At 46.3% G+C, this 17235-nt stretch overlaps 1 protein-coding gene across 5 annotated transcripts in view; it reads left to right on the forward strand.

Annotated features, from left to right (window-relative positions):
• Window positions 1–17235, forward strand: part of PAMR1 (peptidase domain containing associated with muscle regeneration 1) — a 172879-nt gene that overhangs the window by 91338 nt on the left and 64306 nt on the right. The window contains exons 1-2 of one of the 5 annotated variants that reach the window (XM_027115000.1): window positions 2350–2464; window positions 10387–10600. The exons of 3 other annotated variants lie outside the window; for them this stretch is intronic. Coding sequence is in view for 1 of the 2 variants with exons in the window: in XM_027114997.1 (XP_026970798.1) it covers window positions 2392–2464 (73 nt within the window). In the remaining variant the exon portion in view is untranslated. Of the gene's footprint in view, window positions 1–2256; window positions 2465–10386; window positions 10601–17235 lie in introns of those variants that run through there. One more of the 5 variants, XM_027114997.1, reaches the window with a different exon arrangement.

The raw sequence follows: 17235 nt of genomic DNA on the forward strand, positions 1-17235 counted from the left end.
TTCTACCAGCCCATGTTTATTGTCAAGTTCAACAAGGTAATATCTCATCACTGCTTTCAGTTCCCCAGAAGAATGTGTCCTGCTCCTTTCTGAGAATTCCTTTCCAGGTTCCATAGCCCTAGGAAGTTTGCAAACCCAAATTAGTGACAACAAACTAGTAGGGCCCAATTACTCCTGTGGGCATTCCAAAGACAGATGTGAGGGCCTGTTTCCAGCCCCCTAAGCCTGGAGAAGCAAAGACCTGGCACCAGGGACTTCCTTAGGGAGCTGTCAGTCATGTTTATCACCTGGGGCTCCACCCTAGTGGGGTAAATTGCTGTAGAGAGAGGCTGCTGGGTATGACTCCGGGAGGGTGTGTTTGTGTGTGTAGGTGAGGGGAGACAAGGGAAGAAGGAAGTAGCATTGTCAGCTGATGGGAGAAACAGATTCCTGAGAGGCTCTAATACCTACAGTTATTTGGAAACTAAGTCACCACCTCCCCACTCCCATTACCAAAGGACTAGAGCTGGTTGACCAGCAACAAAGTAAACCTCTCCTCTTCTAACTTCTTCCCTCTACCCCCTAGGTGTGCTGCCCTTTGGCATTTTCCCCCCTTTTAAGTTTATTTTTGATGCTTGTTTTAAACAAATTTCACCTGGATAGAGAAGTTGAGGGTGAGGGAGAAGGCGCATACCACGGGATGCCCTTGGGATCAGTCTCAGACTGATAATACAGACAATGATTTATATCTATGAAGCATTGAGAGTGAGCTAGATGCTGTGCTAAGGGCTTTATGTATATAATCTCATTAAATTCTCCAAACAGTCCACAAAGTAGATTTGATTATTATTTCCATGTGACAGATGAGAAAATTGAGATTCAGAGAGTTAGTGGTGAGTCAAGGGTTTGACTGCTGTTCCCAATCTTTTGGCTGCAATGGGCCCCAGAAGCAGGGCTGGGACTTAGGAATGTCTCCCTGAGAGGAGCACCTGTGTCAGGGCTCCTACCCATTTAGTCTGTCCTGAGTCCTGGGATTCTACCTTCGCCAAGTTTCTCCCATCATTTTCCCCTTCAGCTTCCACGGCTGGCTCCTTAGTCCAGGCATTACTCCATAGTTCCAGCTGTTCTCTCTAGGCGGGCCTTGGCCTCCTGCATCCCTCAGTCTGGACACCAGGGTGACTTTTCTTCCTGGGACTTGGCTTTGGGCCCAACACCCCCTTCTCCTACTGACTCTGCCACTTACTGCCTGACCTTGGATGAGCTATTGAACTCTCAATGACTCAGTTTCCCTATCTGTAAGATGTAGATGATAGGTTTATTTATTTTTTAATTAATTAATTTATTTATTTTTGGCTATGCCTCGTGGCAGGTGGGATCCTAGTTCCCCAGCCAGGGATCGAACCTGCACCCCCTGCAGTGGAAGTGGGGACCCTTAACCACTGGACTGCCAGGGAAGTCCCAGAGATGATAGGTTTATTGTGAGGAATAAATGAGTTAATACATGTAAGGTACTCAGATGCCTGGCACAGAGAAATTGATTAAAAAATGTCAGCTATTATCTTGTAAAGCATCCTTCCTCCTCACTTCAACATGTCATTTGCTATCTCTGTACCTAGACTGAACGTCCTCAGAATGGAGGCAATATCCTGTATGTTCTTTGATCCCTGAGCCCAATACCCTGCCTAGCATGTGTGCAGGGGCTTTTATGCTGCTGAACTTACCATAATGGGCACCATGGGAAGATGAAGAATTTGCCCAGAAGCCTGTAGAGGCAAAGGCTAAGATTTCCAAACTGTGATCACCTGGGGCAAATGCTCCAGGTAGGAAGGAGACTTGGGGATACAGGTGGAGGGGGAGGCAGGTTGGCTGCTTTTCTCCTCACGTCACCAGTGCGCCCCCTCCCCCTCGAAGGCAGGCTTTTAATCTAGCAGACTCAGTGTGCGCAGTGAAGGCAGGCAGTGGACCTCCCATCCCAGGCTCGGGGTGTGGGTGAGGGTGTTGGGGGCAGGTGCTTCAGGCCTCACCTGAGCGGCCCCCAGCCCCGTCTACCTCCGCTCCCATTCAGGGTACTGCGGGCTGCTCCCCACCCCTCACCGCGCTGAGGCAGCCCAGCCTGACCTGGGCTGGCCTCCGTGCCCCGCAGCTTCCCTTCCAGCCACAGCCTGGGGCCTCTCCGCGCGGCCACACCTCCCCGGGCCCCGCAAGGGTTAAGGCAGCCGCGGAGAGGAGAGGTTTGGGCTGACGTCGCTCTGGCTGAAGGTGGTTCCCCTCGGATGAGGATGGGAGAGCCTGGCGAGCTGAAACCCGAGCTCCCGCTCGGCTGGGACTTGGGGAGGTCCGTGTAAGAGCCGCCTGCCCGCCGGCCTCCCTCGGTCCCTCCCCGGCAGTCGCTCCGGGCACCACCGCGGAACGATGGAGCTGGGCTGGTGGCCGCAGCTGGGGCTCACTTTCCTGCAGCTGCTTCTCATCTCCTCCTTGCCAAGAGGTACTGTGGGTAGCATCAGGACCCCCAGGAGGGAACTTTTCCCTCTTGGGGTTTGGTAGGGGGCAGGACTGGGGCGTCCCAGGAGATGGTGCTTGTGTGTATGTGGGTGGTGGCTGGGAGGGGGGGGGGGCTTCTTCTCAGTGATAATCTTGGGGGCTTGGCTGGTGATGCTGGAGTGTCTGTCTTTCTCCCTGAGAACGGGACACTGTTTTCTGTCATCCCAACTTGTGGGACTGAACTGCCTCATGAGGGGTACCAGCTACAGTTTTATTTGCTGGGTTTTTATTTTAGCTTTTGAAAGCACAAAATCACCTCCGGGAATCTACCCAGTGTCAGGTACGCCCCCTGACATGCAAAAGCTAAATTTCCCACTGGAAGAAGCCCCCTCAGAGGTTTGCTGGAAGGAAAGAGGAGGATGAGAGCAGGGCTTGCAGTGAGGGTGTCCCTCTGGGGCGTCTTGCTTGACGAAATCTTACAGTTACAACCCTTCAGAACAGATTCCCAGCAAGGGAGATGTACTCGCTCAGCATATATCCACTTCCTTTCTGATAAGAATGAGAAGGAAGAAGGAAAAGACGAGGTGAAGAGTGCAAGTCGTTTCTGGGGAAGCACAGTGTTTGTTTAGAAAGAGCTGTGGCTTCTGTGTTTTTCACATGTCATTTTCTGAGCCACAAAACCCATGTCAAATGGGCTCCTGGGGCAAGTGAGGCTGAAACGAGACACAGAGGTCTTGGGAGCCTCTTGACCCAGCAGAAGCAAGGAGAGGGCAGGCTTGTCCTCTGATTGCTTCCGGGCAAGCAGGGAAGGAGGACTTCTTAGGATCATCTGTCCTATGGCTGGAGAGGCCAGGTGTCAGGAGGTAGGGTGAGACCTCGGGAGATAAGGACCGGTTGAAATGTACACACATGATAAAATAGGGCAACTTTGCAGAGGAGCAGGGAGTGTGTGAGCTTTTGCTACTCTCCTTCTCTGGGGGTTACCTGTCACCTGTGCTGGTTACCTGTCACCTGTGCTCTACTTGAGAGGTGGATGCTCCATTGCTGCACATAGCTGGCAAGTGCCTGAGAGTGAAACAGCGTAAGTGGGAGCGGTGAGGGTATAAAATGCAATCAGCTACTGTAGAAGGAGCTGGACCGTGGGGCATATCCCTTCATGACGAACAAAAAGCCAAGATATAAAAAATGAAAAACCCATTTTGGCGAATACTTCCCATCTACCTGTAGCCTGCCAGCCCCAGGTGAAATCTTCCTTGGTGATTTACTCTCAAGCTGGAGAGAGAGTTTCATTTGAATTTTGCCTCACCGGCATCTGGAACAGCCCAAAGACAATAATGTAGGAAGAAGGAGCCCAGGAGGGGGAAGTCTGTTAATCCACAAACGCAGACACTTGCCCCAGCGGGTAAGTTGGTGAATTTTCCTTAAGGCTCATTCCTGTTCCACCTCTGCCTTTTGGAGCCGAACTTCCAGGGCATGGTGGCCCGAGCCCAACTCCAGAGGAACCTGGTTCCTTCTGGAGCACCAGGGCTCCGAGGTCTAGTTTGCTCATCCCTGCATCAGCACGCCCCTGCTTCTTTTTTTCTAACGTGGCAGGTAAGACGGCTGAAACCTAGAAAAGTTAAAACGCAAAGCTCAGCTGCCCCTTTTTTCTTGCCCAGGATCTGAAAAACTCATTTTTTCCTGAACTGAGAATCTCTTTTACCTTGTGCTCTGGAAAAGCTTCAGGGAGGGTTCGCGGCGTCTGGGCAGCCGAGCGGCTGACTGAACCAGAGAGCAACTTCGCGAGTCTAGCAAGGGTATTTCATTGTCGAGCATTCGCATTCAGAGGGAACACGGAGGGATGGAGTGGAGAAGGAAAATATTTCTTCAAGTCGCGAGTGAATGAGTCCACTCCCCGCTGGAGTTCTGAATCTGGCCCTGTCAAGGAAAGCTTAGCAGCATATTTCCTCTAATTACTTTTCTAAAAAGAGCATCTGATGAAATGTAAACATCCACGGGGATGGCACAGCAGACGGTTGTTGCTCATCGACTTGGGACACGTGTCTGAGGATGAAAATCCAAACATCAGGCCAAGTGATAACCCAATATAAACAGCATGTGAGGGGAGAAACCCAACTCCACTGACTTCACCAAATACCAGTAGCTCTGCCAGCAGGATTCTGCCTAAAAGGAACAACTCATTTACAAGATGCGACTCTGGGGAGTGAAACCTTAATATGAATAACTTCACAAGTGTTGCTTCCAACAGACATTAGCTGGTGGGGAATTAGCATCAAGGCAGCTGGGGAAGATAATCTGAAGCACAGATATTCAGTGGGCAGGAGAAGCCAACCGAGAAAGGGAATGTGGAAAGAAAGCAAGGGGGAAGGAGTGGCAAGAAAAATTAGATGTTGGTTTATAATGGGATGTGTTAGCAAATTCCAAGGAGAGAGCTATGAAAATTGGGCCTTCTTGGCAGGGCTAGATTTTTGTGGGGACCATGAAGAGGGTGTTCTCCAGATATATATTCTGAGAACTCCTGGCTTCTCCAACAGGGAAATAATTTGAGAGTGGGATCATTGGTTTAGGGAGCTGGGAGTAACTGTAGAGATCATTTAGTTTGAGTACCTCAAATGCAGAGGACAAGGAGAGTAAGTATCTGTGAGCATTTATGATGTGCCCAGTGTTTGAGCCAAAGCAGGGTAGGTGCTGTTTCCAGATGAAGTTTAGAGAGGGTCTGTAACCTGTCCAAAGATATACAGGCACAGTTCTGAAAAAGGCAAACGTTTGATCTAGCAATTCCACTTCTGGGTATATACACAAAATGAGTCAAAGCTGGAACTCCAGCAGGTATTTGTACACCAGTGTCCACTGCAGCATTATTCCCAATAGCCAAAAGGTGGGAAAAACCCACGTGTCCATCAGTGGATAAACAAAATGTGTTAGGTACATATAGTGGAATATTATTCAGACTTCAAAAGGAGTGAAGTTCTGACACAGCCTACAACATGGATGAACCTTGAAAACATTATGCTAAGTGAAAGAAGCCAGACACAGAAGGACAAATCCTGTGTGATTCCATTTATATGAAGTACCTAGAGAAGTCAGATTCATAGAGGCAGAAAGTAGAACAGTGGTTACCAGGGGCTGTGGGGAGGAAAGATTGAGGAGTTAGTATTTAATGGGTGTAGAGTGTCAGTGAGGGCTGACGGAAACATTCTGGCGATGTATAGTGGTGATGGTTACCCAAGCCACTGAACTGTACACTTAAAAGTGATTAAAATGGTAAATTTATGTTATTTACATTTTTCTGTAATAATGATAAAAAGAAAACGCAAGCAGATTAGCGGAGCCTGGCGTGAGCCCAGACTGTCGAATTTCTGAGCTCAAGCTCATGTGGTACCTGGCTGACTTAAACTCAAGTACCTAACAGCATCGTATACTGATGCACATGTGATCATGGCATGGCTTCAGGACACACGTGGTGGGGGGAGGGTTCTTGCTAGCTCCAGTTTGGGTGGCACTGCTGCTCTTTTGGGGGTGACTTTGGCAATGAGGGGGACTGTAGCACCGAAGGATTGGCAGCCTTCGGGTCAAAGGTCTGCAGAAGTAGCTAGTAGGATATGATGCTTAAAAATATTTTGAAGCTGAATGCTTTGAGGCAGGCTGGGTCCCCTCTCTGGCCTGACACCCTGCCTTCTCAATTCACACGTGTGTTCTCTGCTAGTCTCTACTGGCATTTGCATTTTTGACCTCCATTCCTGGGAGGGATGGGGAAGAAATGGAGAGTGAAAGAGAGAAGGTAGAAGGCTGTGTACTGAATGGGGGGAAGCACAAGTGAGAATTTCGTAGCAGACGGGACTTTTAAAAGAAGGAACGTAAATATATTTTAACTTGTGTGTTTTGTGGAATGTAATCTCAACTCTGTGACCACCAACTCTTTGGTAAAATGTTCTATTCTCAGGAATGCCCTTGAGAGTGAGCTTTTGGTGGAAACTGAGGGTGAGGCTTGGTGTTATGTTTGGGTCAGTAAGCTAGGGACAAAGCACCTCTGGACCCAGAGGCAGATGTGACCTGGAGCATGTAAGTCCCTTAGAAATATCCAGAAGCCTTAGGGAGGGCTTTGGAATGCTCCTGGCAGGGACCATGGGTTTGACTTAAACTTATCTGCATCTGGGTTACCCTGGCTAGACAGCAATGGCTGAGATAATGGCGTCTCATGACGTCTGGAGGACCTAATGACTGGCCTTAAGTCAGAAAATTATTTCCATCTGCCCTACTAGGGGTGGCCAATCCCGATGCATGAGAAAACCTCTCTACCTGCCTCCCCTGAGCCCAGCTCTAGACACTGCAATTGATCTGGGGTATGTGCAAATTGGGAAAAGTGCCATTTCAGTGATAAATGAGAGAAGGTGGTGCCCTGCTCCTCCCACATGTGGGAGAACCTGTCACCCTCACTTTGTGGATACTTGAAAGTCATAGGAGCCCAGATCCCTTTCCTCTTATTTTATTTTAAAGGGGAGGGGAAAGCAATGTTTACATTTTCTCATTCCTGAATTCCATGGCAGAGGACCCAGAGGGCAGCTGGAGCTTTGAAAGCTACCAGACCAGTGGCAGAAAGTCTATCAGAGTCCAAGCCTGGTCTGTGTTTAAGGAGTTCTGTTCGTCAGTCATCATGAGATCTGGGCCAAAGCATTAGGTTTATAATGGAGAGAAAGAAGTAAAATGCAGGAAAAAAATCAAACCTCATATCTATAAACAAAACCACTCACAGGAGGCAGAGAAGTAGTGTTGGCTACAGATATTCCACTCTCTTAACCGGTGGGACTTTCTACTACTCCCCCCGCACTGCCCAACCCACCGACAATGACTCCTTTCATTGTTCTCGGTTGTTATTCGTGATACAGACACGGAGCCCATGTGGGCTGAGAGTGGAGTAGGTAGGGCTGCACATCAGATTCTTCACCGGGTGATGGTGGAAACACCAAGGGTGGAAGCCTCCATACCTAAGGGACCAGATCCCAAATGATCTACTGAGCTTGTGGTAAATACCAGGCACTCTCCTATATGCTTTACTTGTGTTTATTTAATACTCACAACACATCTAGAAGCCAATTAGTAGTGTTATTATCCCTAGTTTACATAGGAGGGAACTGAGAGGTACAGTACTTGCCCAGGTCACGGAGCTGGACGTCCATGATTTGAACCCAGAGAGCCTGACCCCATTATGCATGCACTGAAACACTGCACAACGCTGCCGTGGTCAGCAGGGGGTCCGACTATGGTAGATCTCCTGGCCGAATCATAAAGACCATGGCGTTAGTAAAGAATTCTGGTTATCCCTTGGATATTCCAGGAGCTGAGAATGGCCTCAGGGAGGTCATGTGCTCACCACTGTGGGGGCAGAGTGGATGCGAGAGACGAGGGAGAGACCTCAGCAGCCCCAGTGGGACCACGTGGAAACCAAGAGCAGCCATTTTCTAAAGGAAACAGGAGTGTTAAGCAGATTGCACATCCCGCTAATTTCTGGGGTAGCTGTCCACAGGCTCATGCATCTCATTCTGATTAGATGTGGGAAGTGAGAATTTCTTTGTCCCGTGGTCAGCCTTTGTAATCAAAATCATGTGTCTGCTTGTGGAGGGACAGAATTGAGGATGAGACCTGCTTCAAGCCTGGCCCTGACGCTGGGTAGCGCTTCTCCTTTATGGATTTATTCTGTCAAGATTGTCAATGTGTAAACTCTTAGGCTATGGAACAGGAACAGCAGGCCTGGCGTGAGTAAAGGGAAGCGTGTTTTCTTCTTTTTTTTCGGCATAACGCAGTTGATGGACATTGCAGGGGATGGAAATGGAGACGCCCTCCATGAATACTCAGGTGGGTTTTGAATGAGGATCAGCTGTCTACTAGACGCTAATGTCTTGGGTCCTTTGTCAAATGGTTAAGAGAAGTGCCCCCCTCGGCTGAGCGGCAAATAAAGACACATGTTTCTGTCACCCTTCTGCCTCTGGAGCTGGGGAAATGCCTTTGTTCCTGCAGTGCGGGCATCTTCATCACTGCCCTCTCCGAGGCTCTGGCTGTCTCAGAGGGCTGCGTTAGTGCTCTGGCAGCCGGCGTCAATGTAAGTAGAAGTCTGGTCAGTTGGTTTGGAGATTGGAAACCCAGGGCCGCGGCTGCCGGAACAGAGTGGGGAACACATTCAGGCAACTTTAGCTCATGGGAGGATGTAGCAATTGTCCTCATCAGCTGAATTTATGATTGGTTACGATAAATTTCCAACCAGTTTTTAATGGAAAACCGCTGGGCGAAGGAGGCATGTTGGCCTGCTTTGCTTCAAGTCAAATCATTTGAGGACTCTGAGGGACCAAGGTGTCAATGTTTTTCAAACCCGGTTCCATGTCCACTTACTTCATAGGACTCCTTTGAAGATGATCAGTTAATCCCCTGCATCATGGGATCCCACCTCGGAAGTCAACAGTGATGGTAGAGAACACCTGAGATATCCCAGGACAAGTTGCCTGAGCTTAGCTTCCATCTGGTAGCATCTACTATATTTTTCAATATACCACTTGGCTCACCTGGTTGCAAGCAGAAGGGAGGGCTTGCCTGGTATTAAGTATCTTTATTCTCAGTCTGGCTTTCTGCCTCCCAGTGGGTGATTGACTGCCTGCTTCTAAGTGATGTTCCGCCTCCTTTCTGTACAAGCCTGGCTCCCCCCGCCAATCAATGGTAGAAAAGAACAAGTGAGCAGCGCAAGCCTTTATGGAAATGAGATGCAAACTGCAGTACACAAAGAGCGAAAAATGTTCAGCAGTAATGGATCCAATGGATTCCTTCTACTGTAAAATAGAGACCCCAAAAGGTCATCGCAAGAGCCATTTCTAACATCAGTCTTTGACACAAATAACCTGACCCTGGAAGTCACACATGCCTCATGTATCCACATTCATGTATTTATTCAGTAGACTTTATCAAGCACCTACCAGGTGCCAGGTGTGATCCTAGGTGCTGGAGACAGGATGATGAATAAAAGGCCTTTTCCTTAAGGTACTTTCTTTCTTTTTTAACATCTTTATTGGAGGATAATTGCTTTACAATGGTGTGTTAATTTCTGCTTTATAACAAAGTGAATCAGCTATACATATACATATATCCCCATATCTCTTCCCTCTTGCGGCTCCCTTCCACCCTCCCTATCCCACCCCTCTAGGTGGAGGCAAAGCACCGAGCTGATCTCCCTGTGCTATGCGGCTGCTTGCCACTAGCTATCTATTTTACATTTGGTAGTGTATATATATATATGTCCATGCCACTCTCTGACTTCGTCCCAGCTTACCCTTCCCCCTCCCCGTGTCCTCAAGTCCATTCTCTATGTCTGCATCTTTATTCCTGCCCTGCCCTTAGGTTCTTCAGAACCTTTTTGTTTTTTGTTTTTTTAGATTCCATATATATATATGTGTTAGCATACTGTATTTGTTTTTCTCTTTCTGACTTACTTCACTCTGTATGACAGTCTCTAGGTCCATCCACCTCACTCTAAATAACTCAATTTCGTTTCTTTTTATGGCTGAGTAATATCCCATTGTATATATGTAAGGCACTTTCTTTAAGGTTGAGAGAGCTTATGGCCCAGCCTGGTATTTTCCAAAGTAGGTTTCATGGAATACTAATCCTAAAGGATATTCAGCAGAAGCAAACAAAACCTAGGATGTCATGATGGAATTAGTTTGGGGGATGTGGGAATTAACTATGTGCAAAGAATATTATAGACTTGGCAAAGCCCTACAATAAAGAAAGCTGCTATTAGCATTTACAAAGTTGTTTGGCCGCAGAACCTTTATTCACATAATACCTTATACCATCCAGTGGAACTTGTGCTCCATCATTTGGAAAACTCAGGTCTCTTGCCCATAATGAATAAAACATTGAAGAATATCTTCACTGTTACAGAGGATGGGGTAAGAAGGGAATTTGAAAATCTACAAAACATGAGCTTTTCTTCAGACTTCTGCTGAGAGATGGATGGGAAGTCTGATGTCCTAGTCCCTTTGCACTTGCTGAGATGTTGAAAGAACTGTGGAGGTGACCCCGACCACATTGCTGTAAGAAAAGTCCTCACCAGCGTCGACCTGAATAGTTCACCAAGAAAACTCATTTCTTGTCTGTAAGTTGTTTAAAGTAATGTGGTTGCCCTGGGATCACTGATCAAACTGAGGTGTGGGTCTGATTAATGCACACCTATGATGATGTGGCAGTTCTGGGGAGCGATAAGAGCTGTGACTTGACTTCCCGACTACATTGTATCCTTGGTGACAGTCACACTGTCTCCTCTTCAAAAATAAGGAGAATATGGGACTTCCCCAGTGGCGCAGTGCTTGAGAATCCACCTGCCAATGCAGGGGACAGGGTTCGAGCCCTGGTCTGGGAAGATCCCATGTGCCGCGGAGCAACTAAGCCCGTGTGTCACAACTACTGAGCCTGCACTCTAGAGCACACAAGCCACAACTACTGAAGTGTGCGCGCTTAGAGCCCGTGCACCGCAACGAAGAGTAGCCCCTGCTCACCGCAACTAGAGAAAGCCTGCGTGCAGCAACGAAGACCCAACGCAGCCAAAAATAAAAATAAAATAAATTAAAAAAAAATAAGGAGAATATTTAAGCATCCTTCTAGTCCCTGGGAGCACTGAGTCCAAGGTCTGTTCATTACCAATTAACCTCTCCCTTCCCCCCTCTAACACATGGGGTTTGTCTCCAGTGTTTTTTTATTTACCCCCCTGTCTGCCAGTTCTAGTATAGCTACCATGACCCTGAGTTGCACAACCCGGAAGTGGTCTGGGCTGTTTACACTGGGGCTGTATCCCATAGAGACAGAATGTGAGTTTGAGCTGTTCATCAACCTCTTGTTTGCTGTTTCTGGGAACAGCTTTATTCCTGCCTTTCCTAAATATTGTTCTTGTTGTCACACGACACGGCTTCTCCCTTGCCCCTAGCATCGCCTGCCTCCTCTCTCTGCCCAGACTTGCTTCAGAACAGTGGCAATGGATAAGGAATAAAACCTGCTGTTCCTTTTAAGGGCTTCCTGCCTAAGCAGACTTGAGTAACCATATCCTTCTCAGCAAAGATTCAGCCCTTGCTTGCCATATTTATGGATTTCATTTTTTGATATAGACATCTTAGTATGGATATGTTCAAGTTTGAATACACATGTACACAGAAAAATGAAAGTGTAGATATAGTTATGTATATACTTATGTGTGCATATGTATGGATATGTATAAACATAGGGTGTAGAGTATTACGGTTTAAAAATATGGGCCAGGTTTGAATCTTGCCTCCGTCATTTATGGCTGGTTTTCTTGGCAAGTTACTTAACCTCTTTAATGTGGCTGTACCACCTCTTAGCCTGTACACTGAGGATAATAGTGTCTTTTTTTTTTTTTTTTTTTTTTTGCGGTACGCGGGCCTCTCCCTGTTGTGGCCTCTCCCGTTGCGGAGCACAGGCTCCGGACACACAGACTCAGCGGCCATGGCTCACGGGCCCAGCCGCTCCGCGGCATGTGGGATCTTCCCGGACCGGGGCACGAACCCGTGTCCCCTGCATCAGCAGGCGGACTCTCAACCACTGCACCACCAGGGAAGCCCCTGTAATAATAGTGTCTTTATATAGGTTTATTGCAGGTGTTAAATGAGATAACCTATTTATTTATTTACTTATTTATTTATTTTTAAATTTTTATTGGGGTATAGTTGATTTATAATGTTGTGTTAGTTTCACGTGTACAGCAAAGTGAATCTGTTATACATATACATATATCAACTCTTTTTTAGATTCTTTTCCCAAATAGGCCATTACAGAGTATTGAGTAGAGTTCCCTGTGCTATACAGTAGGTTCTTATTAGTTATCTATTTTATACATAGTAGTGTGTATATGTTAATCCCAATCTTCCAATTTATCCCTCCCCCTCTTTACCCCCGATAACCATAAGTTTATTTTCTACATCTATAAGTCTCTTCCTGTTTTGTAGGTAAGTTCATTTGTAGCCTTTTTTTTTTTTAGATTCCTCTTATAAGTGATCTCATATGATATGTCTTGCTCTGTCTGACTTACTTCACTCAGTATGACAATCTCTAGGTGGTCCAGTGGTTAAGACTCCACGCTTTCACTGCAGGGGCACAGGTTCGATCCCTGGTCGGGGAACTAAGATCCTGTATGCTGCGCGGCATGGCCAAAAAAAAAAAGTAACCTATTAAAAATAGTATAATGCTTTGCAAAAAGGGAGCACTCAGGAAATTAAAGTCATCTTCTACTCCTCTCCTTTCTGCTATTTTTCCCACTAGCACACGTTTCACAAGGGATTAAGAAGGAGAAATATTGGGTGTTCTATCTATAGTAGGATGGAAGTTACATGGTCCTCTTGAGGCCCACTCCAGCTTGGTCCACAGTCCTATCCTATTCATCTGTTACTCTGTGTCAGGGAAAAAATATTCCTAAAGATTCACCATATGTTTATTTCTTTGAGACTTGCTTTCTCCCCTTGCTTTTATCATGCATCTGCCTTCCAGCCTTAGGGTGAAATGCCTTCCACATGCTATGCCTAAGTTTGTCCATGTTTGAAATATGGCTGGTGGTAGATTCTTGCAGGGGGTTGAGGGGATGGTGTCTTTCAGAGTAGGTGATTCTGGGTCAATGATGTTGTCTCCCAAACATGAGACGTTGCTCACGACCATCTGTTGTGATTCAAGGGTAGAGCCAGCCAGGAAACCTCAGGCAAAAAGAAGTTCCCCTTCATCTTGTTCTAGCTTGCAGAACTGGAGAAGGCAATTCTAATGAGGGCTAGCCTGTGTGAAGCTGCCGCCAGCTTAGGGCTTAGTGAACCATAGGACATGCCATTATAAATGCATCACCCTCGCTCAAACTGACATCTGCTCTTGGCCATCTGCCTTTGGTAGAAGGAAAATCTGGCTTCTGCCTGGCATCAGTGAACCTGGATGTGAAGGCAGTAACACTCACTCTGGAAGCTCTTGGCAAAGGGGCGGGTGTGGTTGACCAAGACCCCCTTATAGCCCTGACACACTCTGACTCAGAAAGAAGGTTTTAAAAGTGTTGAGGATTGAGGAGCAGGTGGGATTGTTTGTAGAATTCTTAGGTCTGGGGAAATCCAGATTGGATTTTTAGGGTATAGCTTAAGTTTTATTGTTTTTAACTTAGACATTCTAATACTTTGATATAATATTTGCTGAGTTCTATTGCCAAGTACATTTAGATGCATTGTTAAATTATATTTTTAGTACCCAATGCTAATAAAAAAATAAGATCTATTCAGCTCATATTCCAGTGTTCGAAATAACCCAGAAGCAGCTGTCCTTCAAGGGTTTCCAGCACAGTTGTTGAGGATAATGGCAACTCGAGGCTCTTCCAAGATGCTAGAGTTTGGGTTTTGTTCCCTTTGCCTATAGATGTAGAATTTCTATTTCTGGAAGACAAGCAGCAGGAGGTGAGGTATGTCCTAGTGAAGAAGGTGTCTGAAGAGGAGGTATTAGAAAAAAGAGATCAGGAAATCTAGAAACAAGGGGGAGGAACCCAGAATGCCATGATATAAGCAAGAACTGACAGCTTAAAATTCCATGTATGTGTGCGCCTCTGGAGGAGACATTATTACTCACCCCCTTTGCTCCCTTAGCCATCTGTATTTTAGCTACCTGTGATGGTTTTTAAAAAAATTTTATTGGAGTATAGTTGATTTACAATGTTGTGTTAGTTTCAGGTGTATAGCAAAGGGAATCAGATATATATATATATATATATATATATATATATATATATAAAATCTCCATTCTTTTTCAGATTCTTTTCCCATATAGGTTATTACAGAATGTTGAGTAGAGTTCCCTGTGCTATACAGTAGGTCCTTGTTAGTTATCTATTTTATACATAGTAGTGTGTATATGTTAATCCCAATCTCCTAATTTATCACTTCCCCCCACGTTTCCCCTTTCGTAACCATAAGTTTAATTTTGAGATCTGTGAGTCTGTTTCTGTTTTGTAGAAAAGTTCATTTGTATCATTTTGATTAGATTCCACATATAAGTGGTATCGTGTGGTATTTATCTTTGTCTGACTTACTTAGTTTGATAATCTCTAGGTCCATCCATGTTGCTGCAAATGGCATTACTTCATTCCTTTTTATGGATGAGTAGTATTCCATTGTATATATGTACCACATCTTCTTTATCCATTGATGGTTTTTTATTCTACAGGGAATAATGGTAATATCTCAACAAACACGCGATTTTTCTTCGAAAGCGCTTTATGCTCATTGCCTCTTTAACTGCAGTGACATTAACACCCCTAACAATCTACATCCATTCTCTTGAGGTTTAGGGGAAATGCCACAGCAAGGTGTCTTGTCTATGATTGTCCAGCAGCATACAAGAGGGACAGATTTGGTATTAAAATTTGGGTGGTCTGATTACCAAGTGTGTTCATTTCACCAATGCTGCATTCTTAATCTGTAAAGTCAAAGTTGTGAACTCTCTAGAATCAAAATACTGTGTTGGAAAGAATAAGACTTTGGCCCCAGAAAGAGCTGGCTTCTAATCTTTCTTCTTTCACCTGAAAACTGTGCCACCTGGGACAATTTATTTACCCTCTCTGTTCCTCAGTTTCCTCATCTGTGAAATGAAAAAAATGATACTTCCTTTGAAGGGTGGCTCTGAGGATTCAGTGAGCTGGTATGTTTGAAAGGTTCAGCTCCATTTCCTTGGGGGCTGGGACCCAGGGAGAGAGGAGAATGCACAAGGAGTGACAGTGTGGGGCAGAGTGAAGAGGGGAAGGAAGTGAAAAACTGATTTTTGCTTCCCTACCCCTCCCCAATGTACTAGTGTCAACAAACTAGATTTCTAGGGAATCCATTGTAAGTTTTATCACTGCTGATACCCAAAAGGGGGTGATGGAGGCGTTGACTTTCCAGCTATCGTTACCTCGTTAACAAGAGGAGCTGTGAGCAGGGAAAGACCAAGGTCACTGAAGTTGGGAATCCAGCCAGGCTGGGACTGAGGGTCATGGTGATGGGATGGTTCTCAAAGGCTCAGGAGGAGATATTGAGTCACCAAGAGCCCCAGTAACCGTTCCATCACCCCTGACTCACAGCATTCCTGTCTGGGATTTGCCTGGCGTCTGTCATTGGCCGCATGGAGTGGGTGGTCAGACCTTCAGGTGGTTAGGAATGTTGTGTGTTAGAAATCAATTCAGGGAGTTGAGATAGCATGAGAGGAGGCGGGGGAATGAGTGGGGATGAGAGTGGAGCCCAAGGTGCCTAGCTGCAGGACTCTCTGATTCCTACATCTTTTTTCTCCCTTTGGTCTTAGATGTTTTATAACATGCAGGACAGTAAAACACTCAGTAGAAATTTTCATTAAATGTGGTTAGAGGGGAGGGCTGTGGGGTTTTGGGTGGGTGCAAAGGCAGACCCTAACATCACGGAGGAGCGGGCGTGAGATGAAAACGCCTTTCTTTGCCACCTGCTGGGGTGGCCTGTGGTTTGACAACTGACATTTCCACTGTATATGGAACAGTCTGACTCATGTTTTCATCAAGAATTCTCTGACCTTTTTCAGATTTACCTTAACAACTATCATGTCAACATATTTCCTTAAAACCTAGTGTGGAAAGCGTGCCACTTGGAGACAATGCGAAGGAGACACAATTGCTCCCTCTACCATCCTGTGAAGTTAACCCCCCGCTGTTTGAGGGATTAAGTGTTCTCCATCTTGTCAGCAGGAGAAATACTCAGTGTTGGAGAGCCTTAGAGCAAGCTCCTGGCTGATGAGGGGCTGTGAGAATACTGCTGACGGCCGTGATGCCAGCCAGCAGCGCTCTCTCACTCATTTGTTCACTTGTTCACCACATCTATGAAAGCCAAACCTGTGCCAATCGGTCAGGATTGTTTTCATTGCCTTGGTATTTGCATGGATAAAACAGGACTGAGCGGTTAAGTGTCTTAGGTTTTCCAACGTGAATTCAGGAAAAACCAGAGCTGGACCAATATAACTCACCTCTTTTGCGGGCCTCTCACTGTTGTGGCCTCTCCCGCCGCGGAGCACAGGCTCCGGACACGCAGGCCCAGCGGCCACGGCTCACGGGCCCAGCCGCTCCGCGGCATGCGGGATCCTCCCGGACCGGGGCACGAACCCGCCTCCCCTGCATCGGCAGGTGGACTCTCAACTACTGCGCCACCAGGGAAGCCCCAACTCTTCACTCTGGATAGGAGATACCAGGATGGCTGCCCCAAGTGTGGCAGCTGAGGGATGGCTTGGGCAAAGCCTATGATACCAAAGTACTCTGCATCTCTTTTTTTATTTGTTTACCCTGATTTTCAAAAGAGGGGAGAGAAGCAGTTGCACATATAGGATAATGATGCAGCAGTTTAAAATCACTTTTGAAGATTACTTAAGGTCAAGAGAAAATGTGATTAAAGTAAAGAAGAAGAGCAGTTTCTTTTCTTTTAAAAAATATTTATTTATTTATTTGGCTGCACCGGGTCTTAATTGCATCACGTGGGATCTTCGTTGCCACGTGTGGGATCTTTAGTTGGGACCTGTGGAATCTACTTCCCTGAGCAGGGGTTGAACCCAGACTCCCTGAATTGGGAGTGCGGAGTCTTAACTGCTGGACCACCAGGGAAGTCCCGAAGCAGCACAGTTTCTTTTCTTTTTTTTTTTTTTAACATCTTTATTGGAGTATAATTGCTTTACAATGTTGTGTTAGTTTCTGCTGTATGACAAAGTGAATCAGCTATA

Source organism: Aethalodelphis obliquidens, unplaced genomic scaffold (assembly GCF_003676395.1).
Source record: "Aethalodelphis obliquidens isolate GAN/ISIS:26980383/991018 unplaced genomic scaffold, ASM367639v1 scaffold14, whole genome shotgun sequence".
NCBI lineage: Eukaryota > Metazoa > Chordata > Mammalia > Artiodactyla > Delphinidae > Aethalodelphis > Aethalodelphis obliquidens.